Source organism: Episyrphus balteatus, chromosome 1 (genome assembly GCF_945859705.1).
Source record: "Episyrphus balteatus chromosome 1, idEpiBalt1.1, whole genome shotgun sequence".
NCBI lineage: Eukaryota > Metazoa > Arthropoda > Insecta > Diptera > Syrphidae > Episyrphus > Episyrphus balteatus.
The window spans coordinates 169,940,302-169,952,797 of NC_079134.1; the positions used below are offsets into that span (position 1 = coordinate 169,940,302).

The 12,496-nt window shown below is 34.2% G+C and overlaps 1 protein-coding gene across 1 annotated transcript in view; it reads right to left on the reverse strand.

The window, feature by feature from the left end:
- Positions 1-2,954, reverse strand: part of LOC129921378 (putative inorganic phosphate cotransporter) — a 30,491-nt gene extending 27,537 nt beyond the window's left edge. Inside the window, exon 1 of the mRNA XM_056003183.1 lies at positions 2,823-2,954. Within this exon, the coding sequence (XP_055859158.1) occupies positions 2,823-2,901 (79 nt within the window). The 5' untranslated portion in view covers positions 2,902-2,954. The remainder of the gene's footprint in view (positions 1-2,822) is intronic.
- Positions 2,955-12,496: the final 9,542 nt, after the last annotated feature.

Consider the following 12,496-nt stretch of genomic DNA (forward strand, 5'->3'; position numbering starts at 1 on the left):
ATTTAGTCCACTTGGTATTCGAAAACTAACTCCGCCAGAAAATACTACTGCTTTGCAAGGAATTTTGCAAGGTAGCTGGACAGATTAAAAATGAGAAGACTATTGCAAAAATTTTTAGTTGTTGGGATGCTGAAAGTATGAACAATGAACTGTCTAAGCTGTGAACTGAAAAAGATGAAGAAAAACAAGTAAGTTGAAACGTTTATGAAACAAAAGGGAAAAAACATATTACAAAAGAGTGTATTTTTTAGACGTAAAGGCACTATACTACGAAATAGAGCAAGGTAAAAACGGAATTTGGTAACGTTTTGGCTATTTCGATATCAAGTGCCAATTTAATGTTTCTATACAAATTGTAGTAGAAGAAAAAAACGCTGAATATTTGCTGTTCTTATGCTCCAAAAATGAAAGAACCAATGGGAGAACCAATCGCTCAAAAAAGAAATCTTCTGCTAATAGAGAAGTGGTTAAATTTAAAAACTAAGAATACAAATCCCAAAGAAAACAACAAAAAAAAAGTAGTTAAAGTAGGTAGTGAAAACATTGTACCTAATTGTAGATGAAAAAGCATGGCCTATAAAAGTTGAAAGAATAAAATAAAGGAAAACTGTGGAAGTAATTTCGAAGCACTCCAAGAAAGTAAAACGGTTTGGTCCATGTGAAATGCCATCTGAAGTTTGAATGAATATGTTTGCATCATTGCAGGAAAAGTAACCTTCTTCCAATCTACCAGGGGGAAGGTGACACACGAAACGCCTGTCCGATAAAAATGCTTCCCAATTGAATCGTTTATTTCAGAAACAGCATAAGTTTCTGAAATATTTTTTTTTTTTTTTTGAAATTTCTCATTTAGGTATATATAGTTATTCATCTTCTGGAAAAAAATTAAGTATGTCACTGAAAGGAAAGGGTTCAAAATGTATGGAAAGATTTCACCCGGTGACAACATTTTTTACTGTTAAATACATGACTTTTTACCAGTTTTAAATTATTTTGGCAGCAATCTTGACACGCATCCCCTTTTGTTATACATATATCAAAAGGTAAGGAATTACTCTATCTACATCTATTGAATTCATTAAAATTGAACTCAGTGTTCAAAAGTTATAGCCAGATTTCTCGCGGTGGCAGCATTTTTAACTCTTGAATTATACGACATTTTACCAGTTTTAAATTATTTTTGGCAAAAATCATGACACGCAAGCCTTTAAGTTATACTTTTATAAAAAGGTTAAGATTTACTCTATGTACTGCTACAAAATCGAAAGCTGGGTTCGAAAGCTATAGCTAAATAAAAACAAAAGTTTTACCAAACAAAATTCGTTTGGAGCAGAAACGACATAAGTCTAGCAACTTTGAAGACTTAAAAACCCACTAAGACTTGAAAAAAGGTTTATATTTTTAAGATTTTTTAATGCGTCTTTGGCTAGATTATGACTCGGCATACTCTAAATTTGAAGTGTTGTGGAGTTTTAACATAAAAAACAGTTTTTTGTTGCTCCTGAAAAGTTAGTGCTAATGGACTTATGCTGTTTCTGAAATAAACGATTCAATTGCAAAAAGTTACTTATTTATTTGAAGTTTTTTGTATCTCTGATTCAAAATTCGTTGTCGAAAAATTGTTATTTTTGTAGCATTCAATGTTAAAACAACAAAAAATTCACGATTTCCAAGACAAAACTCCCAAAACTCTGAAATTAATGTGACGAATTGATTCTGATAAAAAATGACTGTATCTATTAAAAAAAATGTTTTGAAATCAAAAAGCCCACCGGAATGGATCTACCTATTCGAAGACTTTAACACAATGAATTGCCCTTTGGTGCTCTCAATTACTGAAAACATCGGATAAATTTTTGAATTTTTTTTGCATTGTTGGCAATGTTGCATTCGAAAAACTATTGCATTCTTGGGCCAAAACTTTAAACAAATCTACCAAAAGTCAGAACTAGGCCATTCGATGCACAGCCTAATGTAATAAGGTAACATTACGTCGAAAACTGTTTTAAATTTTTTTGCACCTATAATTTTTAGTTTCACATTATTACTTATGGATGATTCTATGAAATACTTGAAACATCAAACAAAAATCCTAGATTTGTTCATACACGTAGAAAAATATTGGACCTACCGAGAAGTGGGTTAAAATAAATGTGTTTAAAATAACGTAGTCTTGGTTAAAAACTACTAAGTTCTTGTTGCTAAAATCAACGTAGTCGTCTCGGTTAAGTAAAATTGTTTAAAACTACCATTTTACAAGGTTATTTTAAGCGATCAACTTTTTTATATTGATCAAAAAACTCGGTTAAAATTTGAGATTTTAGTAAAATTTAATTGAGAAAGTGGGTTAGATTAAACAATTTGGAATAACCGAGTCGACTTGTGTAATTTTAACCGGGGTAAGTTTGCAGGTGCTATATAGTAACAATCTTCTCTGTTAATTTTACACGAGTTTTACTTTGTTTTTAACCGATCATTTTTCTGAGTGTACTAGTGTGCTTTATTTTGTTTTAATTTTATTTTATTTTCTAATTTTCAAAACTCAAACATTGATGCATGAAATTTATAAAATTGAAAAATAAATAAATAGGTACTCTGCATTTTTTCGTACCCAGATTCATAAAATTCATATTTATAGAAATAGGTAAGCGAATACATGTTTAAAATTTGATACCGAAATCATCTGATGAGCTCTATAGACAAAAGAGAACGTGTGATAAATTTGTACAGAAAAATTATGTCTACACTGCCCTAAAATGGTAAATTTCAATAAAAAAAGACCAACGGTCACCATAAATATAATAATTCTGGTTTAAACTTACTTGGTTTGGCTACATTAGTTGTGGGATTTCCTGCTTCCTTAGCTTTATCCATTATATTCAACACATTTGGCTGCTTCATGATTCCAATAAGTTACAAAATGTATGCAAAAAATAAAAAAAAAAAAAAAAACAAAAACACTTTTCGAACGTTAACTTTCGATTTCAAAAACACAACTTCAGAAATTCTGTGAAATTGACACTAATTAACTTCGCCACTTTTTATTAAAAAAAATAATACCACTCTCTTTTGTTGCAAAATTTTAAATTATTCAAATTTCTTTATTTATTTTGGCGAATGCAAATAATTTTCAAATTATTATTATTATTAATTTGTTTTACAACTTTCTTGTTTGAAAAAAGGCACAAGAATTTTGAACTTTTTGTTTTTGTTTTAACTTTATTACAATGCAAAAAATTTCACCCAACCATAACCGACAACGCGAAACGTCTAAATGGCTAGTTAATTAAACATTTGTTCAACTTAAGTTGAACACAGTTAAAAGGCGAATGATCAACTGGCTACTAACGTTACCGTCATTCAGGCTATGCTTCAGCAAACACGCGACCACCACTCTGAATTATAAGGTTGGTAATGCGATCGCGTCAAGTCCGAATACAAAAATAAAACATAATATTATTATTAACTTTTTTGTTTTTCTTTTGTTTTTATTTATAAACACCAAAGTAATTTAAAAAAAAAAAAAATAATAATAATAATTTTGTGTGATGTAAAAAAAATTATAAGATTGATTGTGGTTTTGTATTTTTATATATTTAAAAATTTTTTTTTTTATAAATAAATTGAATATTCGTCGTTTGACGCAGTTGTTTGGTTATAACTTGTTTTCGAATCGATTGGGCTGTAAAAGGCTTTCTGACCAATTTAGGTACTTACACCCGGGCATTTATTTTATAAACCGAGAAGTTATAAGTGCTCTGTGGCTGTTCATTGTGAAAAGCTAGCTCTTCACTTTAATATAGCAATTTTAACAATGCAAAAAATGTTAAGACATGTGTGGATTCTAGATAACAAAAAGTTTTTAATGGAGAGTGAGTCTATATAATTGATAACATGGTTTAGCTATTAAAAGGTGTACTCCAAATTTGGTATCTCTTTTGGATTGGCTTATCAAAGATATCAGATATTGTAATTTTTTAATTTGTTTTTATTACAGCGAATGGGTACTTTTTTTGCCGAACATATCAAAAGGTAAAGAGATATGATATGTGAGTTGGACAGATATTAATAGCAATACTCTAGAGTTCAAATTTGTTATTTTGTTTTAATCATTCAAAGCTGTGTCCACACAATTGTTTTTGTGCAGAAACAATTCTATTTTTGATTTCTACATTTTTTGCATTCTAATAAAAATGTTGAAAAAATTTTAACTGGTATTTGGAGTAAAAAGGGAGTGAATGCATTGACATCGATAACCTTGTAAAGTTGAGCAGGCTATTACACTCTGTCGCACTGGACAGAATAAATTTTCTTGTGCATAGCAAAAAGAATTATTTGAAAAATTTAACTTATTTTGTTAAAATTTAATTGCAAAAATAGAACTTTTCGAAGATATGTATTTATTTTTTTGTTGGGATAAATATAAAGTGTAACAAGGAACGATATTAAAAAAAAAATTCACAACTGGGGTCGCACGCATAGCCGTATTTAGAGGAGGGGTTACAGGGTTTAACCCCCCCCCCCCGAAATTTTTTTTTTAGAAAATCATATGATACGAATTTGAACAAATACGAACCACATACTTGTACAAGGTACAACATAATGTATTCAGATCTTGATGGATTGATTAAATATTTTGGTTAGGAACCTATACCTAAATACCATTTAATACTTTTCCAATTTTATCGCGGTTAAGTTTCAAAAAGCTGAAAAAAGTATTTTTTTATTTTAAATACCAATTTGTATGGAATTTTCAACCCTTTTATAATTTGTAACTATAAGTCGTATACACAAAAGTGGATAAACATAAATTGAGTCTCTCTTCTTTTTAAACAATTTGTTTTTGCTATAAGAGTTCACTTTTGAAATAATACGTCATAAACACAAAAAATATGCATTTTTTGTTTTTACTTGGGAATGTCATGCTTAATAGCTCTATACTAAATAATATGTTAGGTCTTGCGTCCAAACAACCCTCCCGAAATGACTAACCCTCCCCGAAATGAAATTATATCTACGGATATGGTCGCACGTACTTGCTCAAGGTAAAAATAACTCTAATGTTAAAGCTTTTTACTGAGAAAAATAAGGAAAAAATTTAAAATTTGATTTTTTGAAGGAATTTCATAAATAGTGTAAAAATATAAAATCTTTTTGTAATTAATTACCTTAACATCGTTTTAATTGATCTTTTATACAAAACCAAGTATGCCATTTGATTCCTTGCATACAAAATTGTTAGAAAGGTTTTTTTTTTTAATTAATTTTTTATACTAGTCCCTCGATAATGTGAATTACCGATAATGCGAATTTCTCTAAAATGTGAATCGCCAAAAATTTTCATTGTCATCTCTATAATGTGAATTTCCTTTGCAAAAGCTTGCATTTTTTTCACGTTCGTGCACGCCATTTTTGTATAGGTCTGAAAAATGCATAACTGTTATTTGTCTAGACATATCTTAAGATTTATTGAATGCAGCTGCAGGCTGGAGATTTTTGTTCTAGCATTTTACATCTTTTTATGAAGTTTTTTTTACGTTATTTTATGATTTTTTTTTTTCAGTTTTTGAAATGGAGTGTACTCCTTATTACTTGTATTTTATTGATTTTTTTATGAATTTAATAAATGCTTAAACTGAGCTTAAAATAAATATTTTCTGTGATATTCATTGGTTATAAAGAATGTTTTAATCAGTTAAATGACCAGTAATGTGAATCGCTCTAAAATCCGAAAACGCCTTGTTTTAATTAGTTCACATTTTCGAGGGACTACTGTATTTATATAAAATTTTCAAACATTTTTCAAAAAATAAGTTTGTATGCCATTTAAGAAAAATATTATTTAACATATAAAAATGAGCTTTCGATAAAATTCATCAACCTGTTTTCAAAAAATTTATTTTTCAAAAAAAATTTTTAATACATATTTTTAAAAAATCCAAAAATTTATGTTTTGAAAATTTAATACAAATTTTATAAAACGTTTATTTTAACGTTCCTGAACAAAAATTTTTGTTGAAAAATCGTTATTTGCCGTTTACGAAAAATTCATAAATCAAAAACACCGTTCTATTGCAGGTACCGTTAATAACGGTACAAAAAATATTTTTTTTTTAATTTGAAAAAAAAGCATCTAATGTGTAACAATAAACATGATCCTCCAGGGAATCACTTCAAAAGGATAGAAAAGATTCACCTCATTGTAGTGTGTAAGCGTGTCATTCCAAATTTCCAAATTGGTTTGCTAACAATGGCTATATTTTGCTAAAAACTTTCACGTCTTCGGTCTCACAATAGACCTTAACTCATATTTCTTTGACACCTTTTTTCGGCGTCGGTGTCATGTCTTTCATTTAAGATGAAAAAAAAGTATTCAAGATACTCAGCCTTGTGAAATATTTGTTTACATACTTCATAACCTTGCTATGGGGCAAGGTCAACAATATAACTCACAACATTGGCAAGCTTAATCTCCAAGTTGTGGTTGAATTTTAATACAAAATAATATGCACTTAGTTTTCATAACAGTAACACTTATTGTTTGTGATTTATGATTTTATTACTCCAATAATGTGAAGAATTCACATGATTTAATCAATGTTAAGTGAGACAAATGAAACTTTATAATTTAGTAAGATGTCTTCAACATGTTCCCAGTTTCCTTTTTATGTTATTTATTTTTTTTTTATTTGGGGAGTATTACGAATCAGTTAAAGTGATATAAATCACTTTGGTATACTTTAAAGTGCATAATTTTCTACTCAAAATAATCTTATTCATTTTTGTATTTTAATATTCAAAACTCCAATAAAAATTACCTGTATCATTGCTTTTTTTTTTGACACTGTACATTGTAATACTTTAAGCGATTAAGTTTTTTTTTTTAAAATTAGATAGAAATTATATAGTTTATGCAAATTGGTTCCGGTATCTATTTATTACAAAAAAATCAAATTTATTTAACCTTCTTTATTGTAGTTATTTAGTATGATATATGCTTGCAAAAACTAGTAATTTCGTTTAAAGGTTTTTATCATCACTATTTATTTAAATGTTCTGTTTATCTTTTTTTTTCTTTTTAGGAGACAGTTATATTAATGACAATATTACTCTTTTGATATCACCTAAATTAGATAGTTATAATGAAATTAGAAATGATGACAGAATTTTATAAGTGAGTATTGAGTAGATGATTATAAAATAATTAATGAAAGAATAATGTTAAGACAATAACTGTAAATCCTGAATCAAACTAATATAGGTACTGACTCGAGCGCTATTGAATTCTTAGTTTAAGAACAACGAAACACAATTTTCATTTTTAAATTCCTTTTTTTTATAGAACTTTTGATAAAAATATCCCGCGATTACCAAGCTCAGAGAGGAATAAAAAGGATCTCCAACGTTAAATTTTTGGTTTTCAATACAAAACAAAAATTGGTTCAGTATAACTCAGAATTCGAATTTCTTTACATTTTCTAATTGCAATAAATAAAATTACTCATACGCCATAGTATGCCATAGAGGTTATTTCTGACTCCAACATTTGTCAAAATCGGCTACCCTTAATATGGTGAGCACGGGATGTCCGGGACAAGTCCGAGACATGTCCGGGACAAGATCGAGACACGTCCGGGACATGCATGACCCACATGGGGCATGACCCACATAAGGCATGACGCACATGGGACATGACCCACGTGGGACATTACCCACATGGGGCGTGACCCACGTGGGGCATGACTCACGTGGGGCATGACCCATTTGGGGCATGACCCACGTGGGGCATGACTCACATGGGGCATGACATGAGACATGACCCCCATGGGCCATGTCCTGTCCATGTCCGAGACATGTCCGGGACATGTCCGGGACATGTCCGGGACAAGTCCGGGAAATGTCCGGGACATGTCTGGGACAAGTCCGGGACGTGTCCGGGACAAGTCCGGGACATGCCCGGGACATGTCCAGGACATGTCCGGGACATATCCGGGACAAGTCCGGGACAAGTCCGGGACATGTCCGGGACATGTCCAGGACAAGTCCGGGACATGTCCGGGACAAGTCCGGGACATGTCCGGGACATGTCCGGGACAAGTCCGGGACAAGTACGGGACATGTCCGCGACAAGTCCGGGAAATTTCCTGGACAAGTCCGGGACATGTCCGGGACAAGTCCGGGACATGTCCGGAACAAATCCGGGACAAGTCCGAGACATGTCCGGGACAAGTCTGGGACATGTCCGGGAAAAGTCTGGGACATGTCCGGGACAAGTCCGGGACATGTATGGGACAAGTCCGGGACATGTCCGGGACAAGTAAGGGACATGTCCGGGACAAGTTTGGGACATGTCCGGGACAAGTCCGGGACATGTCCGACATCGACACAAAAATCATTTTCTCACATTCGTTTGTTTCTATAAACAAATTTTTCTCGCCATGAAACATTTCTGAATCAAAATGCTTGACAGACTGGAAAAATGTGAATAAAACTGTGTCTGTAAGAAAATTATCGAGATAATTTCTCGATTGAACTGCCAAAATTACTCACAAGCAAAAAGGATGCGAGAAAGTAAGATATTTTAAAAAAATTTGATAATCTTGCATTAAATGTGAGATGTGTTTAAAGTAAAAGTGTTCACGGTAATTTATTTTTGTATCACTTAAATTTTTAAAATAAAAAAAAGAATATTAAAGAAAAAAAAAAAAAAAAATTACATGCCCTAACTCCGACTTGAACTCGGTACCCTCTACTCGCTGACCGACTGCTCTACCTTCGGACTACCGAGCCTTGAGATATTTATTGTAAAACTATGTCTATATGACCTTTGATGGCCAAAGGTACAAATATTTTCCCTTTTTTTGACAGTTTCCAATAATTCCAATGGAATAAAAAATTTACAGGGTTGCTTCTCACATCGAGATACAGACACAGGTTATTTTTCCAAATAGAGAAACGTATGGAATTTTTGTTTTAAAATTTTTCGATGCGAGAAGTTCTCGACTAAGTTACAGAACGTAGGCACAGGACATGTCCGGGACAAGTCCGGGACATGTCCGGGACAGGTCCGGGACATGTCCGGGACAAGTCCGGGACATGTCCGGGACATGTCCGGGACATGTCCGGGACATGTCCGGGACAAGTCTGGGACATGTAGGGACAAGTCCGGGACATGTCCGGGACAAGTAAGGGACATGTCCGGGACATATCCGGGACATGTCCGGGACATATCCGGGACAAGTCCGGGACATGTCCGGGACATGTCCGGGACATGCCCGGGACAAGTCCGGGACATGTCCGGGACATGTCCGGGACAAGTCTGGGACATGTCCGGGACAAGTCCGGGACATGTCCGGGACAAGTCCGGGACAAGTCCGGGACAAGTCCGGGACAAGTCCGGGACAAGTCCGGGACAAGTCCGGGACATGTCCGGGACATGTCCGGGACAAGTCCGGGACATGTCCGGGACAAGTGCGGGACATGTCCGGGACAAGTCCGGGACATGTCCGGGACAAGTCCGGGACAAGTCCGGGACATGTCCAGGACAAGTCCGGGACATGTCAGGGACAAGTCCGGGACATGTCCGGGACATGTTCGGGACAAGTCTGGGACATGTCCGGGACAAGTCCGGGAAATGTCCGGGACAAGTCTGGGACATGTCCGGTGCGAGTCCGGGACATGCCCGGGACAAGTCCGGGACATGCCTGGGACAAGTCCGGGTCATGTCCGGGACAAGTCCGGGACATATCCGGGACAAGTCTTAGACATGTCCGGGACAAGTCCGGGACATGTCCGGGACAAGTCAGGGACATGCCCGGGACAAGTCCGGGACAAGTCCGGGACATATCCGGGACAAGTCTTAGACATGTCCGGGACAAGTCCGGGACATGTCCGGGACAAGTCAGGGACATGCCCGGGACAAGTCCGGGACATGTCCGGGACATGTCCGGGACAAGTCCGGGACAAGTCCGGGACATGTCCAGGACAACTCCGGGACATGTCCGGGACAAGTCCGGGACAAGTCCGGGACATGTCCGCGACAAGTCCAGGACATGTCCGGGACAAGTCCGGGACATGTCCGGGACAAGTCCGGGACATGTCCGGGACAAGTCTGGGACATGTTTGGAACAAGTCCGGGACATGTCCGGGACAAGTACGGGACATGTCCGGGACAAGTCCGGGACATGTCCGGGACAAGTCCGAGACACGTCCGGCACCCCATTTCGTTATTAGCTTATATGAAAGGTTTTCTTTTTTAGAGCCAATTTTTCAATCTTCTAATAAACAGTCAGTTTACTGTTCGACGAATAAAGTTATTAGGCTCATAAACAATCAGATAAAAACATTGAATTTTTCAATCAAGAATAATTTATTCTACAGAATAACAAACAAAAATTGTCAAATTCAAAAATATTTAAAATTAAACGTCATTTTTAATTATGATTGTTTTTGTTTTCTTGTTTTCCACTGTATTTTTTTCAAAATTCTTTCAAAACAGCTTTGACAACTGACACAATATTTTTATTGAGATTATTCCTTAGAATAATTTTATTCGTCTCTGAAAGAAGCAGATAGATTTATTCTTAGGAATAAGCTATATCTGCCTGTTGAAAAATTGATTTTTTCTCTATCCTTAGGAATAAGTACTAACTGACTGTTTAACTGACTATTGAAAAATTGGCCCTTAATGTTACAATGTTGTTCTCCAAATAAACTCCTGCTCAAAATTAACGCACACGTTTTTCGTCTGAAGTTATACCCCTGCATCTTATTTTAAAAGGCTTTAAAATTCTTTGGTGCATTTTTTTGTGTTTTGTTATTGTTTAGCAAGTCGAAAAAATGCTAAACTGCAACAGTATTATCAACCAAAAAAAAGATAAACCAAATTTAACAATTCAAGATCTGAAAACTGATTATAAAATAATTTTTATTTTTAAGAAGAAAAATTTAAAAAAAATGGAAGCGGGTGACGGTTCTTTCCTATAATTGTATGCAATACTTGGTATAGTCTCCTCTAGCGCATATGACAACCTGGAGTCGTTTGTCCATTCCACTAATTAACTTTTGAAGGTTTTGTTTTAACACTTCTTTCACTGAAGTTTTCAGTTGATCAAGACTGCTTGGAGGTGGATTTTGGTGGCGAATGCATCTTTTCAATATTTCCTACACATGTTCTATTGAATTCAAATCCAGATTTCTGTGTGGTTAATCCGAAGCTGGAATATTAAAATCTTGAAGATATTCTCAAACTACTCTAGCATGCATTATCGTGCATCAGACTAAACTGTGGACCAAATCTAGGGGTGATTGGAACCAGATGCTGTTCGAGGGCATCAGTCAAGTATTTTTGGGTACTTAACTTAGGTCTAGAAAGGCTCGCTAACTCCGTAGGTGTTGTAAAGCAGATTTAACTCCATGACATTTTATGACTCTTCTTTAAAAGGCTCGCGGGTTAACAGACAGACTTCAGCAAATCTCTCCCCAAATCTTCCCGACAAACATATTATTCCATACCTTTAATTTAAGATCACTATTGTCTCATTTGAGAAAATAACCATGATGCTGTGGCATAAAGTAATAGCAGGACTTTACTTTAAAATAAATAGGATGTGCGTTAAATTTGAGCAGGAGTGTATTTTTGTATAAATTTTATGAAAATATTTATTTTTTTTCTTTGTTTTTAAATGCATACTCGAGAACCAGTTCACTTAACTGCAGTTATTTTAAGAGAAAAAAATGTTAAGTTTCAGGCTTTTTAAAAAGATTTTCGGCTTACAGTGAGTTTCTACCTTTGTACAAAATTGTTTACCAAGGAAAGTTTCACATTAAATGTTCAAAAAAATAATGTCTAACACTTTTGGATAATGGGGAACGCAAATGTCAAAATTTGTTCATATGCTTATGCTTTTTGCACTAAAAATGCAGAATGTATTCAAACATATTCGTCTAATTGGAGTTTACTATTAGTCTGACAACCTTATTTTTGATAATAGAATAACACGATAGAATATATTAGTACACTTATGAAAAAAATGTCCCTTACCACGATACTAAAGGAAGATAAATATCAACCTAGTCAAATTGTATTCAGAGTCATATATAAATAGATAGTTCTATCGAAATTGTTTTTAACTGCCATGGTTGCTGAACAAGACACTGAAATTGTATATAACAATATTTCTCACCATGAGAAATTACCGAAAATTTCGAGAGGGCTTCCACTCAAAACAAAATAAAACTTTTTTCAGAGATGTTGACTTTTTTAGATTTTGTTGGACAAGATTTGTGTTCAGCACTCGACAAAATATAAAGTCAGTGATTGCCTTAGTCATAAAAGCCAAACATTTTGTACCAGATTTCGTTATTCGAAATTAAACTATCAACTATTGAAATGTTGAGTATCAACTGTACATTTTGTTCAAATAAAAAAAATGTTACACATACACCACAGTGACCCACTTGTACAAGAGGCATGTTTAGCAGTTTCACCTTACCA